The 27,921-nt window shown below is 34.7% G+C and overlaps 1 protein-coding gene across 3 annotated transcripts in view; it reads left to right on the forward strand.

The window, feature by feature from the left end:
* Window positions 1-27,921, forward strand: part of LOC115213099 (transducin-like enhancer protein 4) — a 100,983-nt gene that overhangs the window by 24,347 nt on the left and 48,715 nt on the right. For all 3 annotated transcript variants that reach the window (XM_029782024.2, XM_029782023.2, XM_029782021.2), the window contains exon 4: window positions 15,262-15,306. In XM_029782024.2, coding sequence (XP_029637884.1) covers window positions 15,262-15,306 — 45 coding nt within the window. The remainder of the gene's footprint in view (window positions 1-15,261; window positions 15,307-27,921) is intronic.

The following is a 27,921-nucleotide window of genomic DNA, read 5'->3' on the forward strand; positions in this document are numbered from 1 at the left end:
CACATATGGGGAAAGTAAAATTAAATTTTATGAAACATTGCTAATTGGTAAAGAGATGAAAGATTGTGGCTGGGATGGAGAGAAACAGAGATATAAAGAGTTAATGTGAACTACAAGCATAATGTATTTTGAATCCTAAGATGCAGTTTCTGAATGTGTGAACATCTTATATATAAATCTTGTTTCTTTTTAGAAGCTACTTGTCTAATGCAATTTATGGCAAGTATGGAGGAAGTGTGTAAGTAAGTGGTAGGGTTCAGGTTTTCTCTTGTAGTGAGGTTATATAATGAAGCAACTCCCTCAACCACAATAAACACTGATATATACTAATATTTAATAAAACGTTAAGTAATGTTGATATTGAGAAATTATCTGCTGGATCTTTGGAAATTATTATTATTATTATTATTATTATACTGGTACAAAGTTGTTAGGGAAGTAGAGGAAAACGTATTTTAAGATGTCTTGCAGTTTATCCAATTCCGCGAAAATGCACTTGGTTCACTCTCCAAAGTGGTTGGCATCGGGCAAAGCATCCAGACACTGCAGACATTATGTCAAAGCTTAAACACTGGAGCAAAACGGCATCCACTTACCTATTGGATCCTGTAAAACCATACAACCCATGCCATCCTGAAAAACAAATGATTATGATGATATTTTTGTCTATGCTATTGTTTAAACCCAGGTCAACTCTAATCTAGCAGATTTGATCAAAGGTATACAAGCTGTGATCATCCCAGTTTGTTTATTTATTTAATCATTTATTTATTTTGGTGGGTGGGATGTTATTCCAATGTACTTTTCAGATTAAAATAATAGAAATCTCCTAAGTCTGCATTGTCACTATTTTCCTAGTGTTTTTTACTGCTCACCGCATTATCTGTCTTGATTATAGATTTTTATGAATGTGTGAATGGCCATTCTGGAGAAATTTCTCTGAATAATTTATTCTCCAAAAATATATCTGGAGCCACGTTATCTTATGTCTTCTTTTTGTTGTTTTTTTTTAATGCTGGTAACATGCAATTTCAGAATTGGCTGTTATTTCTAGCAGGTTAAGCTACCACGTAGAGGCTCTCTTGTTTGCTTGTTGTACATATTGTTTTCCATGTTGATTAAAGAAATGTAAAGCAAAATGATTCCTCTGTAGCTTTCTCCAGCTTTTGGTCAAGGTATCCAAGTCTCTTTAACATTATATAGTATAGTATTCCCGACCTCTTTATTTCTTTAGTTTTTTGTTATTTATTTTCTAGTTTGAGAAAACCTTGCCCTCCCTACCCTCAAATCCCACACCTGGAAAAAGCTAAAAGAAAAAAAGACAAATCGATCATAATGAATGATACACAAACCACTTAGATTACAGGCAATTGCTTCAGGTTAACCATGTTATGTAATATTACCTGATATATTCTCGCAGGCAACTTTCTATTCATTTAGCAACCAGTTAGAAAGCCATTTTATTTTAAAATGGTTCAATCGTTTTCTTAGTTTATTTTTTATTTTTATTTTTTTTCCCCATAGTCTTTAATCAATGAATTTTTTTTTAATATAATAAATAAATAAAAATCTAAATTAAATTTACCCTTATATTGTTCAATTATTCCACTTAATTAGTTATACCATAATTGAAAAAATAAAAACCAACAAAAATAATAAAAGGAAAAAAAAATATCACTTTCAAATGTATTTATAATGAAGAAGGAAAGAAAGGAGAAAAAATCTAAGCAGCTATTGATTTATAAAATTATAAAAGCTGGCAATTAATACACTTTTAATGGAAGCTAAATAGATAACTATTGTAGATATTTTGCTTTGGTTTTTAGCCTTTACTAAAGGATGACAAACTTTATAAAATTAGAGAATACATGTGAATGACAGTCCTCATATCTAGTGGAGCACTTCATATTGTTTGGTTAGCTCAGCCAGGCCATGACCACTGGCATTCCTACTGTGACTGTCCCATCTAATTTATGCAGCATTGTGTCCATTTTTTTCTTCTTTTAACCCATTAGTATTTAAACTGACTTCATCTGGCCCAATATTCTACCTGTTTTATGTTCAAAATGGCTGGATCCAGCCTCTCATACCTACCCTACAATGTCATTCTGAAAATAAACAATCACACCAAAACCTCAAAGCTACAAGACAATGCATGGTTAATTCAAAGCCATGTGAATAAGTGATCATTACAATAAATGACTGAGAGGTGGGGGTGTATGGCTTAGTGGTTAGGGTGCTGGACTCGTGATTGTAAGATTGTGGTTTCAATTCCTGGACCGGATGATGGGTTATGTTCTTGAGCAAATCACTTCATTTCACACTGCTCCAGTCCACTCAGCTGGTAAAAATGAGTAATCCTGTTCCTGTGTTGACCTGGCATCCTGTTCAGGAACAAACATGCATGCCAGAGACACCAGGAAACTGGTCCTAAGCTTCTTATGGACTTATGTGGACTAGCTCCATATTTGACAGTAAACTGAATACTAAAGGGTTAGGACCATAGAGTGTAAATTCAAGGGAGATTTGGCTGCTATTTCTAGCACAATGATCGACTGCATAGAGGCTTCATCAATGACTCCCTAACACATTTTATATGTTGAACATGTCACAGTAAAAACAAAATGTTTAGTGTGTGTATATGCCTAGGAAATATTTTATATTGTTGCTCATAATAATGAAATTTTTAGTCTTCTGACCTTTGTTTCCTTAGCCCTTTCTTTGCTATATTGTTAACTAGCTTTTCAGTGTGTGTTATATTACAAACACACACACACCTGCATATCATACTAAAGTAGTTTTGTGAGTTCTAAAGATATCCTGATTTCCAGAAGTTGCCTTCATCTCCACATATTTCATAGACGTTCACAGGAAATCTTGTTAGTTAGCCTCAGGTCGAGCAAACCAAACTCGGTACATTGATGATTGTCTTATCCAAAGTGTCCTCTCTACACCCGTTTAGCTTTTGTGATTTGAAGAAGATTGAGCTGTTATTTTTAGCAGATTGACTAACGGCATAAATGCTCCTTTGTTAGCTGCTTTTGGTTAAATTATTTTGCGACAGCAGAAATGCCTGGCTGTAGATGCAAACTTGATTTTGTTCGCATACATTTGTATGTGCGTATGTGCATATATATTTACACACACATTTGCTTCTCTGTTTGTATGCATGCATCCACATACACAAACTAAAGATGAACAGCAAAACAAAATCTAGTAATGATTTTATTAATGTTGCAACAGTTTACAGAACATTTCCTCTCTCTCTCTCTCTCTCTCCTCTCTCTCTCTCCTCTCTCTCTCTCCTCTCTCTCTCTCCTCTCTCTCTCTCCTCTCTCTCTCTCTATATATATATATGTATGTATGTATGTATGTATTATTATTACTGGCCTAATTTTAGGGAGAAACATATTGATTTTATTTATTTTATAGTTTCAAGTCTGCTGAATAATTAAATTTGATATTTTATGTATTGTAAAGCATTGTATTGTCGAGTCCCCAAGGAGTGCCTGTGTTATCATAGCAATGCTAAGCAACCTCTCCCCTTAGAGACTATCCAGAAACTCTGGTCTCATCATGCTAGTTTTTCACAGCTGTAGGCTTATTATATTTACTCTTTTCTATTTCTCCCTCTTTCCATTTATTTATTGTTCTAGATCAGTGGTTCTCAACTGGGGGCTATATGCCCCCCCCCCCGGGTCCATATATTTTGTTGGGATGGTGGGGTTCCACACCACCAAATAGTAAATTTGGGATCCACACTAGTATTTTAAGGGCTCCTGAGAAAATTTTGCTTTAGATGTATGTATTGGTATTTATTGCAGGAAACTGGTGTCTTTCTCTAACATTTTACATAAGCTCCAACTACATGAGTTTTAATGTGTGAAAAGCAAAATAGGAAATTTGAAAAAAGTTTCTATAAAACTAGTTTTCAAACATCAAATAGCTATGGGGTTCCACCAGAATAAAATAATAATCAAAAGGGTCTAAAGATATAAACAAAAAATGGTTGAAAACCCTTGTCCTAAATGAAATATTTCAACACTTTCTTTAGCTTTGGCATAACACGGCATTTGAACTCTTACTTTTGCTAACTATTTTTTTTTTTGCATATATTTTTTAGTCTTCTCACAAAGCCCATCCCTTTTATATTTTTTCTTGGATTTTTTTTTTTGTTTTGTTTCTTTTCCCTATTAAGTACAGTCATTTAAGAAGCTTTATTTTTACAACAGTTTAGCTATTTTAGGATGCTATATTTTGTTTCCACTTGATATTTTTTGTGTATTACATTGGGAAATCTCCTCTTAACATCAAGTAGCTCTTCCATAACTTTTTTTTTTTTTTTCAGAATTACATGATGCACATATATATATATAATAGTTTTTTTATGTATTTGTAACATTATACATAAATCTTCCCACACACAATTTTCTCTTACTCTCTCTTCTTCCCTCACTTCTTTAAATTCAAATTGACTTGTATATTGTCAATAAATCCTATATTTAACCAGTTTTAGTAACCTGTGTATGAAAGTGCAAGCATATTTGTGTAAGTAAACCTGCAGAAATGTCTAGTAAATAAAAATAACCTATAATGTTTGAATGAACTTTTCTCTTTGAAGTTTAAACCATGAGATAATCCTGTGTTTGATCTATAAGGGTGTGTGCATACATAGTGAACCCATAAAATTTTTCGCCAACCACTAAGTGACCTGGCAATGTGCAACTTGGTATATGTGTCTTGTGTGCACAATTTAAAAAAAAAAAACAAATTTACAGAAACAAGTGAACATTGTGGAGTGAAGTGGATGGTTGAATATATGCGTCTGTATGTGTGAGATATACTTGTTAGTTGCTCCTTGAGTCAAATAACATGAGTATGTTTCTGTGATATAAAACTTGTACTTCCCTACCCTCAGCCACTTATTGGCCACTTGACAAATCAGAGAAGAGCATCTTATATATAATAGTCAGTCTAGTTTGTATTCTTGTGATAGCAGCTCTTGAAAAAATTAAAATTCCTAATGTATATTGTACTTTCCGTTTGCTGTTTTTGTGTTTTGCTTCTTTTTTCTTCCCCCCACTTTTTTTTTGTTTATTTCTCCCCTCCCTCTTTCTCTTCTGGTAATCTGTTAAGTAATTTCATTGTATGTGGTATTTTTTCTTTTTCTTTTCTTTTTATTCATTTTCCTCCCTCTTAAGATCTGACAATCCAAGGCAGTGTGATGAGGGCTATGGTGCTTTTAGTGGAAGTCTTATTCATCCTGTTTCAAACTGATAACACTTTAATTTACAGATCCTGACAAACTGAAGTGTTTTGTTTTTAACCAGTTAGAGACTAATTTTTCTAGTCTTTTAGCATTGTTCAGTATAATTGCTAATGTACCTACTACCTCCACCACCACCACCACCATCATCATCATCATTGAATGATATTAATTATATGTCAACTTGGCAAAAAGTCTTTCTTATACTTCTGCAGTTAGCTGATTAATAAAGTGAAACAACTCTGAGTGTACCTCTCGCTACTCTAACAGAAAAGGGTCCTTGTCTTGTTTCTTTTAAATCAATGAATATGAGCTCAGTGGTTACTAGAAACTTAACTGCCATATGAGAAGTGGGCAAAGCAATCAACAGATGGTGTGGAGTTGATAATAATATTAATTATAATAAACTAGTTATGGGGCACTTAGAGATTGTGAGGGTTATGTTTCTTTACTCAGTATAATGATTTGGACTCAGCATCATAATTTATCGTTCGTTGCTGGCTTGGGTAGGATAGTTTGACAGTTCAATGACAGTATCCTGCTCTGCTGTCTGCTTTTGAATCCTTTTTTGCCAACACACTGTACAATGTGTGCTGGGTGCTTGTTTTTATTACATGAGGTCACCATACAGCTTGCAAGACTAAGATCCCTTTCAGCTGAGTGGGGCTACAGTAGGAGAGGCGGCTTTATGCTAGATGTAAGCTATAAGTATAAAAGAAGGGAGCATTTGAGTATCCAGTTTGTTCAACCATTTGGGCAATTTACTCATTGAACTAGCAAGTGGCTGAGCACTCCTGTGGAAGTCTGGACTTGAATTAAAACTACAGTTCATCTAACTAGCCTTTATATAGTTTCTGTCTATCTAAATTCGCTGTTAAGGATTGAATCGATCTGAAGTTATGTTAAATGCCTTTGCTCAAGGTGCCATACTAAGATCACTTCCTAGCTGTGTGTTTTTGGTTTCAGCCCCACTTTGTAGCACCTTGGGCAAGTGTCTTCTATTATAGCCTTATAAATGGGTTTGGTTGCAACTGAAAGAAATCCGTCACACACACGTCTGTCTGTCTGCACATCTGGCTGTGTGAGTAAGTTCGTATTCCCATCATCTTTTCGTGGGTTTGTAACCAACAGCATACCTGACAGTGTCGTTTGTTTTCAGTTCTTTATGTAAAACATGTCTAGACAGTTAATTGTTCACTGACTTGGGAGATACCATGCTTTGAAAAATGTGGAGGCTACCAACAGGATGGATATCTGCCCATAGAAAATGCTGTCCCAATAAGCTTTATTGCAACCCAAACCATAATGGAAAAGTAGACATATATATATATATATATATATATATATATAATATATATATATATATATATATATATATATATACACACACACACACACACACATGCATATATATATATATAAAAATATGCATAGAGAAAAATTACATCTTTATTATAGATCTGACTTTATAAAGCCAAAAGTTGTTTCTATTGCATTAACGTATATAGAAAATGTGAAAATTAATACTCCTGAAAAAATGCTAACATGTTATCAAGGCGATCCAAAATTAATAAATAAATATATATATAGTGCAGTGAATATATTGTCTCCATTACATAAAAATATTTTGGAATACTAAAGGAGTAAATTTATTCAATAAAATCACCATAGGCTTCAACCACAGCCTCCAGACGACTTCGGAATCTCCTGCAACTCTTCTGGACCGTTTCTTTATGTTGGTGAACACTGCCATAATCTTTGGTGTGTTACAAGGAGTTTTGTTGGTATCTCGCTCAACTGTGCCCCACACATAATAATCAAAGAGGTTGTGGTCTGTGGAGTTGAGTGGCCAGATGTTAGGGGTGATGTGGTTGCAGAAATTGTCTGACGGCCACAACTGGGTTCACCTGCATGTGTGGCATGGTGCAGTCCTGTTGCCAGACATGGGGTTTTCCAGTAGCCACCCCTCTTGACCCAGGACAGCATTACATCTTCCAGGCACTTGATGTAGGCTTCCTCTGTGTTGTATCTAATGCCATGTGGAAAGATGGAGCCATAACATCGCCATCACTAGTGACCACACCATGATGTTGACTGAATGTTTGATTTTTATCACTCTTGGTATATACCCTCTGATAGACACCCAAACACATGTTTGTATTGGAGTTTCCAGTGCAAATGCCAAGCAGTGCAGCATGTCGTTTCCAAATTTCTGGCAGAGTCAATTGCATCATGGTGCTGTTTTTCTCACAGATGGTACCCAACAGACCCTACTATATTGTGTAGTCAACAAAATCAAAAACAAACAATTTGCATGCACAAAATTAAAAATATAAAATGGCAATAATTTACCCATTGCACCCTGTATGTATGTATGTATGTATGTATGTATGTGTATAAACAAATAAAATGTTTCATATGATGATAGCTATTTACCAAACAGTATCACCTTAGATTTTCCAATTACTACATACTCAATCAAGGGGCACAAAAACAATAAGAATCTGCACTATCCTAGATAAGCAAACCAAATCAAATAAGGCAGCGACATAAGCAAACATCTCAACAAGAACGAAGCTCATTTAATATAACCAGCAGGACTGGCTTTTCCCCCCCATATGCTATCAATTGGATATCGACATGACATCTTACAACAGCATCACTACGTCAAGTAGGATCGAACGTCATTATGATTTCGCGCACGCGCACACACACACACATTGTTGGGTTATCGCTAGTTTCCTTTGTATTTGATTACATTAATAAAGCATTCTGTGTAGTTATTAACCTTATATTACATATCAAAGTAGTATGTGTAATATTTCTGTTATTGCTTATAAAGTGTATAGTTGACTTTGTTTGACATTTGGTTAGGCTGCAGACCTTAATCATTTTACTATAGATCGGCACGGCCAATGTTTTCCTTTTTCCTCATTATATTGCTAGGTTAACTTAATTGCTTCTATACTCCAGGATATTACTGATACTTAAGAGTTACTGACTTGTTTCTGACTCATTTTCCCATACTAGTTTGTCTAAATTTTCGAAATCATACTACCACCATTTATGTTTTACTGGTATTGTTTTTACCTAGTTCATGTGTCTTTACATATAAGTATGAATAGGAACCTGTTAACAGGTTGTTGAGAAAAGTACATTCATAGCTAGACTAAGATTTGAACCATTGTCAGTGGTTCACAGTGGTCTAGCTAATTTGCTTTATGTGCATAATTTTACTGATTTGTCATTGGACTGTGGCCATGCTGGTGTACCACCTTTATGGAGGGTATAATTGATAATTTGGAACCTTGGTACTTACTTTACCAATCCTTGGAAGCACGAAGGCTAAGTTAACTTCCTAGTATATGAACTCAAAACATAAGGCTATAACCAAAAATATATTTTGTCTAAAATCTCTACTGATTATACTTTCCACTGCCACACACACACAGACTAAATAGCTACACATCTGTATATACGATTATTCCCCCCACCTTAATGTCTGCACAAACATTGCCTGATGAATAGAAAAGTGGAAACCAAGTCCTGAATTGTTAGATTTCATCTCTAAGTATTTCTCACATCTGCACACATTCACTGCTATATTTATGGAGACTACACCCAGGCACCTCATCTCCATTCGCTTTTCCTCTTTCCTGCTTGAGTTACCATGTACCTCCTCCATAGCAAAACCACCTGTTCCTGTCCTGCTTTCATACTTTCGCCTTTCTAAACCCAGCACTCTCACACTGTGAATGGGGCTTGTCCTGCATAATACTTGGTGACCCCACCAGTGCTGGTGCTACAAACATGAAAAAGAAAAAAAGCACCTATTACCCTACACTTTGTAAATAGGTTGGCATTAGGATGGCCATTTGGCTTTGGAAACCATGCCAAAACAGACAATGGAGACCAACATTGCCCTCATGCTAGTTGAATCCTGTCAAACCATTCTATCTCATGCGAGCATGGAAAACGGATGTCAAAACAATGGTGATGGCATCAAGATGGGTGAGTCCGAAACATGTTCAGGAGATTGTTATATCCTCTACTTAATGTTACCAGCTGGTCATTAAAGCTCCATCCCAAAGTGATCACAAGCAGTTTCCACTGGCATGTAAAAAGCACCATTCAAATGGTGATTGTTACCAGCGTCGCCTTACTGGCACTTGAAAAACAATTGAACGAGGTTGTTGCCAGTGCCGCTGGACTGCCTCCTGCGCAGGTGGCATGTAAAAAACACCATTCGAGTGTGGTCGTTGCCAGTAGCACCTGAATAGCTCTCGTGCCGGTGGCACGTATGAGCACCCACTACACTCTCGGAGTGGTTGGCATTAGGAAGGGCATCCAGCTGTACAAACTCTACCAGATCAGATTGGGGCCTGGCGCAGTCATCTAGTTTAGCAGTCCTCAGTCAAATCGTCTAACCCATGCTAGCATGGAAGGCGGACATTAAACGATATATATATATATTATATATATATATATATATATATATATAATATATATATATATATATTAAAGATGTTATAATTCTGGAGTGAATGGTATATGACAGTACAAGAGATGTGGCACAAAGCCAATGATTATGATGGGTCAATGATTTCATTTTAAATGGCAACATAAAGTTTTGATGCATTTATATAATGTGTCCACTTCAATTATAGAGAGCAGACGAACAACCAGAATACAACTTATTACTTAAGGGTTCTGAAGTAAGAGTTGTAGTCACTTCTCACATTATAATGTGTTGTAGTCATTTGTACTCTCTCTCTCTCTCTCATTCTTGTGTTAACGCATCTTTGCACATGTAGAGCTATACACACACAGAAACTTTTTTTGTTTGCATCTGCACACATGCAAATATAAATGCAGAAGCAAACATGCATATGCAAACACACACACACATGGATGTGCAAATATGTACACAAGCACACACATACACACTTGCAAGTACATGCACAAGTATATGCATAAGTAAATACAGACACATGCACACACACATGCATATATTACATACACACACACATACATATGTCTCTGTGTGTGTGTATACATACAAAAATCAAAGTGTGGTGAATGAAGAGGAAACCATTCAAAATATAAACGCAAAGTTAAAAAAGAAAAAAAAAAGATAAAGTAAACAAACAAATGTAAAACTTCCATGGAATTTTCTGGTTGTTTGCAGTTTATGTTGGTGCTTATTTCTCTGTCTGTGTGTCTTAGCAGTAAGCATTGCAGAGGAAAGTGGTGACGGTGGGGTTTAAGAGTTCAAAAAAAAAAAAAAAAATCATTCCTCGTTCTTACAGGAGCCTGCTTCCTTCTCCTCTTTTAGTATTTCTGTCAAGGAAAACATGATGGTGGATGTTGATGGCGATCTTGAACTAATGTTTATATAACTTATCTAATCAAACTATATCTTTTTAGAAGCAAATTTAATTTAAAGTAGTGTATGCATTTTGGCAAAGTTCGTTTTTATTATTTTTATTAGTAGTTCTATTTGTATAAACTCTGTGTATAGATATTTCAATGTAATAAGTTGTGTCATCTCTTTGAGTTTACTTCTGTTATTTGAGTTGTTAAGAAGAATTATTTTTTTTCCTTCAAGTTCTCTTTTTGTTCTTTTTGTTTTTGTTTTTGTGGAATTTATCTTTGTTGGGTCTTTTTTTTTCCTCTTGTAAACTTTTCCTTCTGCCCCAATGTTTTTTTTTTTTGTCATTCCTTTAGAAGTAAAATAAACAAACATACAAATATTCATTTATTGATGAGTCAAAAGTGGAATGAAAACCTCCCCCAAAAGCAACAAAAAACCTCCTTAAGATATTTGAGCAAATATGTGTGTGTCTGTCTCTGTCTAAGTGTGTACATGTTACTACGTTTGTGTCCATATCTAAATGGGTGGTGTGTGTATTTATTTTACACACACATAGATGTCTTCCTCAGACAGGTTTAGTTATATTTTATTTGTTTTCATTTAGCTAAAATATTTCTCTCTGCAAATAGTTCTTGCCAATCTTAAATGTTGGTCGGTTTGGTGCTTTAATATAATTATTTTTAGACACACACACACGCAAAAACTAAATGCATAGAATGTATTTTAATAATTATAAAACCTCGCCCCCCTCCCTTTTTTCTCTCTCTCTTTTGCAAGTTTTCACATTTGATACCTTGTGAAAATAAAACTTTTTTTTTTACATACATACACTTCTTTTGTATAACTTTCCTATTTTAATGTAACTTTAAATAACTATGTTAACCTAAACAATTTTGATGTGTGTTTGTGTGTTTTTGATTATGATAAAATCGTTTTTACTTATAACACTAATTATTCATATCATCAAAAAAGCAAAATTATTTGTATTTTCAAATTAAGTAGACCTGTAACACATACTTAATAAATTGTTACTTGCAATCTATGACAAAATTTGAACCCGGGCCTTGAATACAGTGGAGCCTTTGAAAATTAGTATACAGAAAAGGAAGAAAAGCTTTGTTATGGTTTATGGTATCAGAATAAGGAATCTGGGTAGGGATTATCTACTGAAATAGTGAGTTCTTTAGATTTATGTAATTTGTCAGAAATGAAATAAATTATTTATTAATATCATCATCATCATCAAAGGTAGTGAACTGGCAGAATCACTGACATACCAGACATAATGCGTAGCAACATATCCAGCATTACGTCTTGAGTTCAAATTCTGCCAAGGTCAGTTTTGCCCTTTATACTTTCGGGGTTGATAAAATAACATATATCTAATATCACCCCCCTCCCCTCAAAATTGCTGGTCTTAATTAGACACCATTATTATTATTATTATTATTATTATTATTTGGTTAGCTTGGACTTCAAATAGTCTTAGAGCAAACCTACATTTCTACACAGGAATAACATGCCATAAGTCATCATTTAACGTCTATTTTCCATACTGGCATGGGTTAGACAGTTTGACTGGAACTGGTAAACTGGAGAGCTGCACCAGGTTTCTGTGTAAGAGAATATTTCAGTAACATTAAAATCCCACAGTTGAACTGCAAATGTTTTATTAATGTAAAAAAACAAAAAAATCAAAAAAAAAAACTACTAAGCATTTTACTGGACTCAGTTGTTTTTTGGTACATTTTTAAATGTTTAAAAGTTTTTTTTCTAATGTAACATGTAGATAAGTTTTTTGACATCAACTTTTGACTGTTTTTTTTTATCTACCTTGTAACACACATACAATGAATAGATAAACTGTTTATTATGTAGTACCAGGCAAAGTAGGTAGATAAAACAATGATAGATGAGATAAAGAGTTCTCAAGTTGGACTGGTTTGGTGGTGGTGGGGAGCAGTGGAGAAGGTAACTTACTTCACCAATCTAAAAACATGATTTGTTAATATTGTTATCACAGCAGGACCTAACATTGCAAACGGCTACTTCAATTCATTGCTATGAAGAGTATTTCTAGTGGGACTTTGGTGTAGCCCTAATCAGTATTAGGTTCAAATTTGGGACTGGGAAAATTTGGTCCAGTCCTCACCCGTTCTGTCTTGTGTTGTTGGTTGTTTTTTTTTTTTTTTCTATTTTAGACATAAATAAATTATCAGAACAATGTTCTTGTTCATCTACAATTATTCTGTGGTTAAGTGAGTTATGTAACTTTTTTTTTTTGACTGCATTGTAAAATACCTTGTCTAAGGGAGACATTTTAATGCTTATCACAGTATTTTCAATATATGAAATGTCAATCTGTATTACAGCTGAAATATTATTATTAATCATCAATAACTTTGGCTTTTCTATGTTTTTTTGAGTTAAGTTTCAACTAATTTCAGCAGTATCCTTTTTCATGTCTATATAGCTTTTACTGTCATGTTTCCTCCATATACCACTTACTCACACCACACCACACACTTGTGATACTTAAGTAGCAAATGTGTATGACACTCCTTGTTGATTTAGTAGTCAAAAATTTGGTTGTTCTTTATATAAGTGCCTTTATAGGATACCAAATACGGAGTTTTTTCAAAAATATAGGCCTGTCACCTTTTTTAAAATATTTCCCCCCCTATATCCCTTTTTGAATTGTAACTAACAAATCACTGTTCATTACATTTTCTGTCCACACTACCCCTTAAGCCACTGTTGAATTAACTGTTCTTAGAGAAGAAAAGCTTTGACCTATATTGTAAACTGGTCAGTAACACTTGAAGAGTGAATACACACACTAAATATGGTTGTTATGTATCTGCTTAGTATTTTCGTCACCATTACAACCAGCATTTCTCTACATCCTGTATTTGAAGAGTTCCTGCTTTGAGAGAGAAACAGAATGAGTAAGCCTCAACAATCCCTTGATGATTGTAACAATTAACCAAAGGTTTTATGCAACCACTGAACATGTGAGTCAATTGGTTGTGGTTATATTATAGTCTGATAAGTGCTTAGAGCATGAGAAGTATTATTGTGTGGTGGTGGTGGTCGTCAGTTGAACTGTTCAAGTAAAAAATTAGTGCTTATAATATTTTGTTTCTTATCTTATTTACTTTTAATTTTTTCTGTGAACCTTTCCCAGAATTATTTGGCAATGAAATAAAAAAAACTTTCATTTAGTGGTTGATTAAACTGATATCTTGTGTTCAAGACACCTGATACTAGCTTTGAAAATAATAATCTGCAGCAGCAGTAGTAAATAGTCCTTAGAGAAATAAAAGAAAAAAGAATTCTTAAGAACTGGTACTTAAGCAAAGTGGATCTTGGTCTAGTATATGGCTTACGTTTAGTGGAATGTTCTTGAGGGTGTATTGGTTTGGGGTTCCTGTCATTAAAAAGAAAAAAAAAAACTATTAGAAAGTCATTATTATGTCTTAATTTCTATTGTGTTGTACTTCATATCAGGCTATCTTTCTCCATTAAAGAAAAAAAGGATGCTGTTAGCATTCCCCAATGATCCTTTTTTAAAATCAGTTCCAAAAGATACAGAAAGAGAATTCATGCCAGCCCCTTAACTAGTACTTGATCAATGTCAGCTGAACCTCAGTGGGATTTAAGCTCAGGATGCAGATAGACAAAGAATACCACTAGGCATTTTATCCAATGCTTTAACAGCTCTGTCAATTTGTTACCACCCGACTTAAACTAATCTATGGATTTTACATGTCAGAAACAAGTGTTTGCATACATGCTCTTCCTTTTTTCCAGACTATTTCTTTTTACTCTGTCTACCATAGTAGATTCACATTCATGCTCACAATTTTAGGATGAGGCCATGTTTTGTTATTTTTCTTATCTAACTATATTACTGATATTTGGTAATGTACTCCTCCTAACATAGTGGAATAAGAGCCTAAGAGCTTCTCTCCAGTCTCTCCTATCAAAGAATTTAATCTCAGAACTTGAAAATCTAACAATATAAACTAGACCTGCTCCCAACAATCTATGCCACATTCTGTGTGCGCACACACACACTCACACGCTCTCTCCTTCTCTCTAAATAGACAGTTGGTTGACTTATTGTAATCAGTTGTTCATCAATGGTTGGTAGCCCTGTTAACTTTAGGAGTCCGAAAGGATACTGGAGGTTTTGTCATACATGCCTTTCCCAAGGGTCATAAGGTCATGTGAAAAACATTCTCTCCCGACCCCACTTCACCCCATCCATCACATTGTCAAATTCACTTCTTCCTAAGTTGGATCTGTCCTGGTTACAGCCTGCTAGCTACAACCAGCAAAAGATATCTTACTGCTCAAAGGTTGTTTTTTGGTTCCTTAGAATCCCTTTTTATATTTATATTTTCACATGCAATAGATAAATAAATAAAAAATATTTGCATTATGGGCTAAAAAGTCTATTTCTTGTTTTAAAATTGATTATTTCTAGTCGGCTAGGAAAAGACTTAATTTACACTTTGTTCTATTATTTTGGCAATTATCATTAAATCGCTTGTAATTTTATATATTGTAGTAGTATTAGTTGATAATAAATCATAATTTTTTTTCTCTTTTGCAGTACTATGAAATGTCATATGGTTTGAATGTTGAAATGCATAAACAGGTAAATATTTTTGGCTTTTCTTTTTAGCATTTTGTTTCCTGCTAAATATTGTTTATATTTTTTTAATCTTTTTATCAGCATTTAATCTTTTTTGCTTTTGTTTCCCCCTTAATTATCGTCCTCCTTCCATTTTCTTAAAAGAAAAAAAAAAAAGAAAAAGGAAATATTGTGACTCATTCACTTTAAGAAACACAAGATATTGTCCCCCTTTTTTAAAGTTGCCATCCTCAACCTTCCATCTTTTACAAAAGAAGGTAAACTGTTATTAATTTTAATAATGTGGTAGTTTCTACTAAACAGAAAAGATTGTTTGCTTGTTATTTCTTTTTGCCTTTTCTTCACAATGAATTCTCACTACTTTACCTTCCATTAACATTGTGGCATCTGTATTTTTATTGGTATTTTAATTATACACTTTTGGGAATTAAAGGCTTCTAGTCTCATTTGTAACAAAAGATTAAAAACACACTAGCAAACAATGTATAAGAAGGCAGTTAGGCTGGAGTAAAAGCATAGAATGATATATGTAAAAACTGGAGGTGGTTTGATGAAGATGACTCAGGATATATCTTGACATCCCATTGCTCAGTAAGAGAAGAAAGTGACTAAGGTATTTCTCATGTTAGTGGCACAAGGCTACTAATATTTAAGGAAGAAGTATTAAAACCACAAATTTTTCTATACACATTCCCGAGTATGGTGGGACACTGGTGAGGCTTGAGCATAGAATGAAATAGGGCTGAACTAAATATGATTTTCTTAAATCAGAAATTCTCAGACTGACAAATACCAGCACAGCAAGCCTCCATTTCCGGTCATTTTATAAAAAAAAAATGACACACTGTAGTCCTAGATAAACTATGCCTCAAGAAAAAAGACTGGATGCTCTTTCTTGGAGTAACTTTGATCAGGGGTTCTGCTAGGTCAGCACTAATTTAGGGCTAAACTACATTTTCCAGGTAGTCACGCAGACCATTGTCATGGGAGGGTTCATAACTCATGCAAATTAAGTATACATATATTTTATTTGCAGTACCAAACACTAGCTTCAAGATGGAATCTAATATCTAAACTTTGATAATTCCACCATCATTTTACATTTGCCTTATATGTTGGCATGATTTGTATTTGTTAGTTCTTGTTTGGAGTTTTTGCCTCTCCTAGATGGGTCTAAGATCATACCTTGTTCATACATTTTGTTTTTGGTATGGGTTTTTACAGTGTACTGGATGTGGGGTGCATTTTATTGCAGTACTGCTAGATTGGTTGTCTTGCTCCTAAGAAGACTGGGCTTCCTCTATGTTGTCTCCGTTCAAGGCACTGTGTTTGAGAGGATGACTAAAAGAGTGAAGTAAAGAGAACTGCTACGAGAGATTGATCGAAGTGAAATTATGACAGAGGAAAGTGATAGGAAGGAAAGGCTAATAGAAGAAAATAATAGACGAGACAGTAATAGCCAGCCACATATTGGTTATTGAATAGAAAATCAGCATGAGCAGTGTGATGGAGGAATGTACAACATAGCATGATTTTTTTTTCTTTTTAATTTGATATATATGGGTGAGAATTAATTCCAAAGAATATGGCCATTTAATATTGTTTATATAAAATGGCAGCTATTAATCTGTGTGTGTGCGTTTGTTTAGTGTGTTTGTTCAAGATATTTTTAAGCTATGGTCAACATTTGTAATGTCTAAGATGTTTTTAAATATATATAAATAGTACTGAAGTTTAATTTTATTACTTTATTGACACAGTTAATTGAAATGTTAGATTGGTTTATAGAGCAATGTGGCCTTTTGATTATAAATTGCTCAGCTCTGACATGAAGAGAAGGATCTGTGTTGGTGGTGGTGGGTTTTTTTTCTCTTCTTTTTTTTTTTCAGTTGGGTTGCTTTTGAAATTGGTAGTTACTTATTGGAGATCTTGAACTGATGTCATATTTATTGTACACCATCTACATTACACACTCAATATGTTAATGATGAGCATAGTTCATTTATTTTTATTCCATTATCTGGCTGGTGATCTCTTCTTGTCTCATTCCTTCCTTTCCTTCTTCCCACATCTGTTTTCTCTCCCTAGATCTCACTCTTTTGGACTGCTCCTCTGTCTTTATATTACAACCTCTTCTTACTCTCTCACTTCCTAGCCACTTCCTCAAATATTTTATGATACAATTGTTCAAATTTTAAAACAAAATTGTAGTGAAATTCTTGTGTAGTTAATGGATATGATTTTTATTCCTCCTCCTCCTTTTTTACTCTATCAAGTCATCTAAATTGAGGTTCGGTTTTTGTTTCTTCTCTTTCCATGTTATCTCTTTATTTCTTTCAACTGTGTTTGCCAAATTTATCAAATAATTACATAGTAAAGAACAACATTTTGTTCTAATGATTTATAATATGAAAAGAACATAGGCTGTGTGGTAAGAAGCTTGCTTCTCAACCGCATAGTTCCGAGTTCAATCCCATTGTATGGCACCTTGGCTGAGTTTTCTACAATAGCATTGGACCAATCAAAGCCTTGTAAGTAAATTTGGTAGACAGAAACTGAAAGAAGCCCATTATTGTGTGTGCTTGTCTCCCCACTACAATCGCTTGACAACTGGTGTTGGTGTGTTTACATTCCTGTAACTTAGCAGTACAAAAGAGACCAATAGAATTAGTACCAGGTAAGTTCTGGGGTTGATTCATTCAACTAAAAATTCTTCAAAGCAGTGCTCCAGCATGGCTGCAATCTAATGACCAAAAATATATAAGAACAATGTCAATAAATACGGCTGAAAAGAAAAAGGTATCAAGGAGAGGGAAGGCAACAGGGGTGGGGGATGGGGAAGAATATATTTCTCTATAAATTAACCTTATGTATGAAATTTAATCCTTAGGGCAGCATGTTGTCTACCTCTTTCTAGTGGCCTAGGAGCTAGGAACAATGTTGTCTCAAATTGTAAGGTCATAAGTTGAATTTCTGGACTATGTGGCATGTTGCTTCCTTGAGCAAAGCACTTCATTACATGATGCTTTCAATCCATTCCGCTGAAAACAAGTGCCAGCTTCAGCTGGGGTTAAACTCTGTGAAGGACTGGCATCTCATTTCAGGAGAAATCTTGTACTTTCAGTTGCTTGTACACTGTGGAGGCGAAGTTAAGCTCCAGCTTAAATTTGCCTGTAGGCTCATGACAGACTAACTTCATATTAATTATTTGCAAACAGACATGGGTGTGTGGTTAAAAACTTCACTCACCAATCACATGCTTTTGGGTTCAGTCCCACTGCTTGGTACCATGATACATCCTCAGGTTAACCAAAGCTTAGTGAGTGGATTTGGTTGGTGGAAACTATAAGAAGCCTGTCGTCTATATATGTGTGTGTGTGTGTGCATTCTAATCTTGACATTATGTGATAGTTGTAAAAGAGTGTCACTGTTATCAACATGTTTAGTGGTGGGCAAGTTGACCAGAAGAAAGGTATCTGGTTATAGAAAAATTCCATTTGACCTATGCTAGCATGGAAAAGTGGACATCAAAAACGATGATGATGACACTGAAATAGCAGTCATTTACTCCCACTTTCGCTCAAACACATTCACTCACAATGCAAACATATCTTTTACTATCTACTTGTTTGTCATGAGACTACAGCCCCGCTGGGGCACCGCCTTGAAGAATTTTTAGTCAAATGACTCCAGTATTTTTTGTTTTATTTTAAGCCTGGTACTTATTCTGTCTCTTTTGCCTAACTCTTAAGTTATGGAGAGACACACACCAACACCAGTTGTCAAGCAGTGGTAGAGGACAAACACAGACACAAGGAAACACACACACACACATTATTTTATTTATATGCATGTGACAGGCTTCTTTCAGTTTCTGCCTACTGAATCTACTCACAAGACTTTGATCAGCCCAAGGCTATAGAAAACACTTGCCCAAGGTGCAATGCAGTATGACTGAACCCAGAACCATGTGGTTGGGAAGCAAACTTCTTACTACACAGCCACGCCAGCCGTTCCCCATCCCACCCTCCTCAACAATGTGCACTTCTTGGCTTCTTCACAGCAAGCTCTTATTTCTTCAAGTGTTTTAGTCCACTATAATACTTTCCTTCAGTTTAGTGATTACTAACTACTTGTACCACCGCCACTATTATTACTACTGCCAGTAATGATACCGCTTAGCTCATTTAATTAGCATTCCATTTAGACTAGCCACAGTGTCCTATAATCACTCATTTCCTAAACTATTGGAATTAACCCTCCACCTAACCTCCTAGTTTTTCTTCTTTTTCCTGTGTCTGTTTTATTTAAAATTTTATTTCAAGATTTGCTGGAAAGTGACTTATAAGAAAATTGATTCTGATATCTTTGCTCTTGTTGTTGTTTAGGAAATAATTTTCTGCTAGCATTCAAGGAAATCTTATAGCTGGGCAGATATTTTCTTTCTACTTCAAGGATAAAGAATTCAGTCGTAATTTTGTATTAGGAACATTCAGTAAAAAATAAACTAAATAAATATATAGAATATTTTCTATAACTTTATATAAACTCTTAAAGTATTTGTACCAAATGTTAACCCGTTATACAATAACAAAAACAAGCTATATATTTTATTAAATTTCTCTTGAATCTTGATTTCTTATTACGATAGTAAAGGGTTATTAAAGATCTTTTCACTACTCAAGAAAGTAAGGCAAAAATGTTTGTACAACAAAGAAGTATATTCCATTTTGTTTCACTTTGCCTGTATGAACTTGTATTGCCACAGTTCAATTAAACTAGCTTGCAATTTTTTTTTTCCCATGCAAAATGTGTGTCTGTCTGTCAGTCATTTCATGTCCACTTTCCGTGCTGGCATAGTATATGTGTGTATACCTGCCTACACACACGCACACCTTATTAATTGTTACATATGAATTATTGATACATTCCTCTGATAGTTTAATGTTGTTAATTGTATGAATACTCACTTATATGCACTCTCAAAGATGAAAATAAATATCAGAATTTCTGTTAGTTATTGCTTCTTTCCCCCCTCCCCCCCATTCTCAACACCTACCTACTCTCCATTCTTTTCACTTGAATCTCCTTGTTTTCTCACTCTTGACAAATATGTATGCAGAGATATTGCCACCGGCAAACTGCAGAAGATTTATTAACCGTGTAGTATATACAAGACTGCTTGTTATACTTTCTTACTATCTTTCTTTCACTCTCTCCCCTATCTTCTCTCTGTCTCTCTCTCATCATCTTGAACACAAAAAGGCTTGTTAAGCCTGAAGCAGTGGTGGCACTCAGGCTGCAACTTGTTGAGGGCTCTCCAACCATTGCTTGAATGGTATAAACCACTAGTCTGCTTGATTGACCAGCTCTGCTAGTATTTTGCATAAGTGGCTCTTTTCAGCTGCCTATTATGGTAGTGGACAGGATCCTATTTACAGTTGTTGCCTGTCACTGCCTCTTCAGCCAGTTTACTTCAACTGTTTTTGGACCACTGCCAACAGGAAAAAGGGATTGAAGAATCTAGTGCCTATGAAAGAGGCACTTTTGTCACCAAGTGGTTAGTCTAACAATTGTCCAACAATATTCATGGAATGCTTTTAACCAAATACCGTTCTTTGGTGCAAATCTTGAAAATCTGTAAGAAATTGGTTTACAGAGCTGTTAGTTGTTAGATTCCACAAAGTAATTCTTACAGCTTATCAACATTTCTAAGTAGCTTTTGCTTCAACAAGGTTCTTCATATTAATGTATTTCATATATTCTGGAATTATCTGAAGGATATCTTTAATAAAATCGCTGTCAATCCATTTCTGCAAACAAGTTCAAGATAATGATCAAAGGAAAACATTCTTTTTTTCTTCCTCCTCTTCTTTTGTAACTTGACTTTTACTTTAATTGCTTCATGGCTAATTCTCAATTATTTGCCAAAAGTCTCCACTCCATAAGTTTGCTGTATAGGATCTGTAGTACTCCAATTTATTTGTATTGTGTGAAAGTGCTCTGTGCCAGATAACAGGGATATCTCTGCAATGTGTTACACATGGGCTGTTGCTAGGTTACAATTATGTATTCACCATCAATTAATATTGTGTATCTGTCCAAGATGTTGAGTTGGCAGAGTTGGTTAAATGTCAAATAGAATGCTTTTTGGTATTTTCTCGTTTGTGGTTCAAATCCTGCCAAGGTTAATTTTGCATTTCATCCTTGAGCTTGATAAAAGTACCAGTATTAAAATAACTACCTTCTCTCTTTACCTTGTCCTCTTTTTTTCTTCTCTCTCTCTCTCTTTCTCTCTGTCTCTGTGGAAGAAATCAGATATGTTAAAACCTGGTGGAGGTTCTATCAGTTTTAAAATGCCCAAGATAGTGTGTTATGATGACTTTGTCAGGATTAGAGAACCCATGGAAGAAGAGATCTGTTCTTTTCTAATGTGAATAGAAATTTCATTAGAATATTGGGTTTTTTTGGGTTTTTTTTTTTTAAATGCTCTTACTCTGCTATTAATAGAAATCATTAATTTCACTGCTGTAGTGTTGTTTGTAATTTAAACCCTGCAACATACTCCTTCACATCAGATTACATAAAGGTGGTATTCTCTGAAATCTGCAAATGTTTACAAGAAAACAAGCGTGTACACACACACGCGCACACACACACACACACACACACACACAGACGATCCTTAAATATCACTCTTCATTCATGGATTGACATTTGAAATGTACTAACATCCATGGACACAAAATAGCATTCCCTTTAAACCACCTACTTAAAAAACTACTGGATGCATTTCAACACATGTAACAGATTTTTTTTTTTTAAATATCAACATCTACACTTTCGATTAATTTTGATATTACTTTCTAGTCTCATTCCCTCTCTAAACCTTTTTCCCCACCTCATTTCAAACATCAAACTATATTATGTTTCCCACTCTTACACACACTCTCTCTTTTTTTCTCCCTCTTGTGTTTGTGTGTGTACATCTTGATGGTTGACCCAAAGTTCTTAGATAAAAATATGATTTGCTTCATGTGTGTATCTGTTTTACTTTAAAGGCCACCACCTCCCATTCTTCCTGTTTCGTAATTTACTGAGAAATGCCTTATGCACCAGGGAAATGTCTCAAAAGAGCAACACACACACACACCTTGTTTTTTTTTTTTTTGTTTGTTTCTGTTGGATGGGTGATTGGTTTCTGCTCTCTTATTTTATTTTTGTTTTAATCATCAAGCAGTCTTTAAGGTCTGAAATAGGTTTTGAATTGAGGAACTATGGCATTAAGTTGATGGCTATTAAAAGTAGAGATTGCAGAGTAGCTAATGGCAGTCTTAGTGCTTCCTTTGTCTATAAGGTGACAAGCAGTGAGTTTTAAAAAAGAGAATGAGAAGAAACCACATACATACATTTTCCGTCATTTTTTCTGTTTTTTTCTTTGTTATTGCATATAGATTCGTTTTTTTTTTTTTTTACTTCATTATCTTTCTCTTTCTGTTTATTTCTGTAGTGTGATATGTGTGTATTGAAGTAATATATATATATATATACATATATATATATATATATATATATATATATATATATATATATATATATATATATTTTTTTTTTTTCTTATTTAACAAGACTTTGATGACAACTGCTTGTATATATTTCTTATCAGGTGGTTTTATATATATTTAGAATCATGTCACAAGGTATGTGTGTATCTATAATACATGCCAGTGGAAGCAGTTATTATATTCACTTTCAACAACAACCACATCCTTCAAATTGCTTTGCCTACCAAGTTTTAATGGCCTCACAAACCCAATCAAAGAAAATCAGATAGATTCCATGCTGATAATGATTTCTTCGAAATAGCTGTAAGAAAGAAGAGAGAGAGAGAGAGGTGGGGATGAAAAAAAAAAAGAGCAAATTATTTGAGGTTGTCTCCCCTCACCTCACCCCATCCTCTGCTGAATCTGCTTTTATTGATTGCTGCTGGCTGAAATATAGTCACCCCCCCCCCCTTTATTTTCTGATACCTTAATGTTGTTTAACCCCAGGTCATCCCCGATTGAGCAAGCCTGTGATCAAAGCATTGCATCTATAGCCACACCATATTTTTTTTCTTATTTATAGGAAATTGTAGACCATATTATACATGTTCCCCTTCCCCCATTTTTTTTTTTATAGAAAGTGGTATGTGATTTGAGGTAGATTTGAGTGCTATTCATTGTAGCTTGAGTGTCCATGTAGTGGCTCCCTCATTGGCTTGGTTAATTTTGTAATAGTGAGTGAGGCTGGTTAATTTAAATGTAATTTATTCCTACATAATCACACTGGGTTAATTATTGACATTAAAGATGTGAACTTTTTTTTTTTAGTTCTGTTTTATCTCTCTCCCAATATATATATATATATATATATATATATATAGTCAACCCAATTAGATATAGAATATTTCACTTTTGAAGTGCTGAGCTGTCTTTTAATGTTGCTTAGTTCTGACTATGAAATCTTGGTGCTTTTTTTTTACTGTAGAAATAGTTGATTTAACTAAAATAATGAATGCATATGATCCTTTAGGGTTTTTTTTTTTTCATTCACTTTTATTTCACTAACTAATTCTGTACTGAGTTACCATGGTACTTAGTAGAGTTGGTGCCATTACCATAATTACAATTTTCTCTGTCATTTCCTCTCTCTCTCTCTCTCTCTCTCTTGGATGCACCAATCTGTATAGTCGGAGCATTATCTCCAAACTAGAATTACAGCATATATAATATTTCTGAAAATAGAAATTGTATTTTAAAGATATTGACAATCCTTCTTCATTTTCCACCTTCGTTTCCATTTGTCTTAATTAGCTGTAAAATGACTTCTGTTACCTACCACATACACACATACTCTTGCTCAGAGGCATATATGATGTTTTGGAGTATTTACAAAAGTGATGCACCTGTAAATGGAACTTTGAATCAATCCAGTCTATTTTCTGGGTAGCTAGTTAGCTCTGAGCTCAGAAGTCGATGCTTTCTCTCTGTCTAGGCATGGCTGCCATGTTTCGATTGGGGTGTCCTGCCACGCATAGGGATGCTCTTCAATCTATAAACAAAACTGTGTTGAAGGTTAATTTGTTTTGTTAGAAGCATTTCATATTGTTAACATACTTTGAATGGATTTAACTTCAATCTAACAACCAGCAACGAAGCTAATTATTGTATTTGATGGCATAAAAGATATACAGGCATATTAGATACATCCCAATGTCAACTATGCATATTCAGGAAAAAGTGAACATCAGGGACAAAATTAGCTTATGGGAGATCCAACTCCACATATAGGGCCCAGGGGGAGGGTGCACCTTATATGCTACCAAATGCAGTACAAAAGCTGCTAGTAAAATGAATCTTATTGCCGAATTGTGATCTGCAATGTATGGTTCTAAATCCCTAAATAACAGCAACAATAAGTGTGCAGGGATTAGCAAAAGAGTCTGGAGAAGTTGGTACTTCATTTTCGCTTGGTTACCACCACCAGTAGTTGTAACTCAAGGAAACTCTGGACCTTTTTAACATTGTAAATACTATCTAAACCCCACTCCATTCAGTTTGTAAAGGTAGTTTGGATGAGAGTAGAGTGGAGTAGGACAGGTGTTGATTTTTAGATAATTTTGTGAAAGTTAATGATTAGAGAAAAATTGGTCCTTTTCTCAATTTTTTATTTGGGAGGATATTTCTCTTTTGTAAACTCAGGCAAACAAAAATTTTCTTCAGATCTTCATTGTCATCCCAGTAAATTTCATTAAATGTAATTCTTTTGTGAAAATTGTTTCCTGTATGTTATTTACTCCCGTAATTTTCTTTAAATTCTCAGCTTTATTTCTTTTCCCATGAACTGTAGATTGTTTTACTGTTAGAGATGATGCCATCCTGAATGCTAACTGTAATAATCAGTTGTCAAGAAGTAGTAACCTTTTATTCTCAGTTAGATTAGAGAAAATACACAATCAAATAGTTTTATAAGCATTTGCACTCTTGGCCTTTTCAGCATGCTTGCACCAGGCTTCAACAGCTGCTGCCTGTGAAGTCAGTATACGAGGCAAACAACAGATGAGTTTCCTCTTTCCAGCGCTGTTGACTCTGAGGTGGTGCACCTGCTCTATTGACTGTATTCCCAAGAAAGCTTCTGCAATAATTCCTTTCTGCATTATGTCTCTGGCATATTGTTAAAAACTAAGCCCTCTCTTTTTCCTTCTCTTATAACTGCCACTACCATAAGAAATTTTGTTGGTTGTGTTTTTGTCACTCCTTTATCTTTATTTTGAACCATCAATGTATAAATTGCTCTGTCTCTTTGCTTCTGTAACATTTGAAATTCCACATTACATGCTTGCCTCCCTCGTGTGTGTGTGTATGTATATAAATATGTATGTATGTTATGTATGATAAGCATCCTCTTTGTATATATTAAAAGTGGTAGATTGCTACATGAGGGGAATTTGACTACTCTTTCTAGCAGATTGAGGGAATGACCTTTAGATGCTCACCCGTTGGAATCTAAATATTATTTAGAACTAAAGGACAGTCAATTAAATCAGTCTTATTGGTTTGTACATTATTTCAGCACACCCCTGAAGGATGAAAATCTAAGTTGACCATAGCAGGATTTGAACTCAGAAGTTAAAGTGTTGAATTGAACTAAATATCAGGAGGCATTTTGTCATAATAATAGCAATTTCTTTAGACAACTTATCATGTTTTGGTCCTAAATCAAATTGAGAGAGCAGACTCAAACAATCCCAGAAATAGTGTAGCTGGCATACAATATCTAATGTTTACTTCTTTTTGTAAGTCAGCATGGTACAATTTAAGGGAAATTTGTTGCTATTTCTTGCAAATAAAGCTACTACATGGAGGCTCCCTTGATCCATTCTTTTCTACTCTAGGCATAAGGCCTGAAATTTTGGGGGAGGGGGCCAGTCAATTAGATCGAACCCAGTACACAACTGGTACTTTATCTATCGACCCCGAAAGGATGAAAGGCAAAGTCAACCTTGGCGGAATTAGAACTCAGAACATAAAGACAGACAAACTACCGCTAGGCATTTCGCCCTGCGTGCTAACGTTTCTGCCAGCTCGCCGCCTTGATCCATTAGCATTCAGATTACTCTGTCAAAAGTAATGCTTATTTATTCCACATTGTTTTTAAATTCATCTTGCATTATTTTGTGGCTTTGAGAGTTTGATGAGCTGTTAATTTTTAGAATGATATTGTAAGGTTGGTGAAAGAAGTCAAATCCAACCAGTCTGAGCATAAAACAGGTTGACTATTTTTCCTGGATAAGGCCAGTTTAAATGCTAGAGGTTCACAGCAAGTAGACTTTATTCCTTTTGCTGTTCAAGGGGGCTCAAAACCTCACAATTCAATATGGCAGGAGCCGATAATTCAGTGATTTAACCAGTGAGCTACTGTAGAAGGTTTCTGAATTATTTGCACTGTCTTCAAATAAAAATAAATAGTTGCATTAATTACTTATTGCTTTAATGTCATTTTATCTTGTGATAGCTTCATGTTGTTGTTTATCTTGTATCTAGTTTTATAGGATTTGCAATGCAGTTAGATATGCTATTATAGATATATAAGACTCCAATAAAGAGAGTGAGGCAGAGAACAACACAGCTAATCTATAATTGGATGTGGTGGAGGTGAAGGAGGGGAGGGTTAGATAAATCTAAGATGTTTCTTTAAGAGAAAGATGTGTGTGCATTGATCTTTTTTTCCTTTTTTCTTTTCTTCTTTTGCTTGTTTTATATCTTGATCAATTTCTGTTATATCAGCAAACTAGTGCCATTTGTGTAGTTGATAAACATATATGTATATTTCTCTGTGTGTGTGTGTGTGTGTGTGTGTGTGTGTGTGCATACATACATGCACACACTCATACATTAACACATGCATGCAAACATGGTGGGAAGACAAAAAGAAAGAAACTAATCCATTTTGTAATGTTGGAATATTTGGCATGTCAACATTCCCCGTTGCCTTCCATTGCTCTCTATTCAAGTTTTCTGCCCTTTTTTTTTTACATTATGTAACCCTCTCTTCAGCTTTATTGTTACAGCTGTTGTCTTGGTAGTGATGGTGGTGCTATTGGTAAATATACACGTACCTCCTTCCCACATACACAATACAATATATACATATATGTACATGTGTGTGTATGTATGTAATATAAAACACTAATGGCTACCATATTGATTGCAATCTTCTCTCCACCTAAATGTCCATTGTTTTCTTTCCACTTCCTCTCCCATTAGACTGCCATATATATATCTGGTAGTCAGTATCTCTCTCTCCCTCTTTTGTCTTATTTCTGCCTCCTGGTCTTCTTTACTCAAATTCATCTCCTCTGTGGTTGGCAACACATCTTGCCAATCATCAATGTTGGAAACAATGGAGAAAAACAGTTTGTGCTAGATTATTTGACAAGATAACCTTAATATATGATTTCTCTCTCTCTCTCTCCCTCCACATTTTTTGTTCTTGTTTTTTTTTCTTCTTCTTTGTATTCATTTGTTTAATTTACAGATAGGAGAAAGACTTAACTAATCTCTCACTTGTGTGTCT

This window comes from Octopus sinensis, linkage group LG6 (assembly GCF_006345805.1).
Source record: "Octopus sinensis linkage group LG6, ASM634580v1, whole genome shotgun sequence".
NCBI lineage: Eukaryota > Metazoa > Mollusca > Cephalopoda > Octopoda > Octopodidae > Octopus > Octopus sinensis.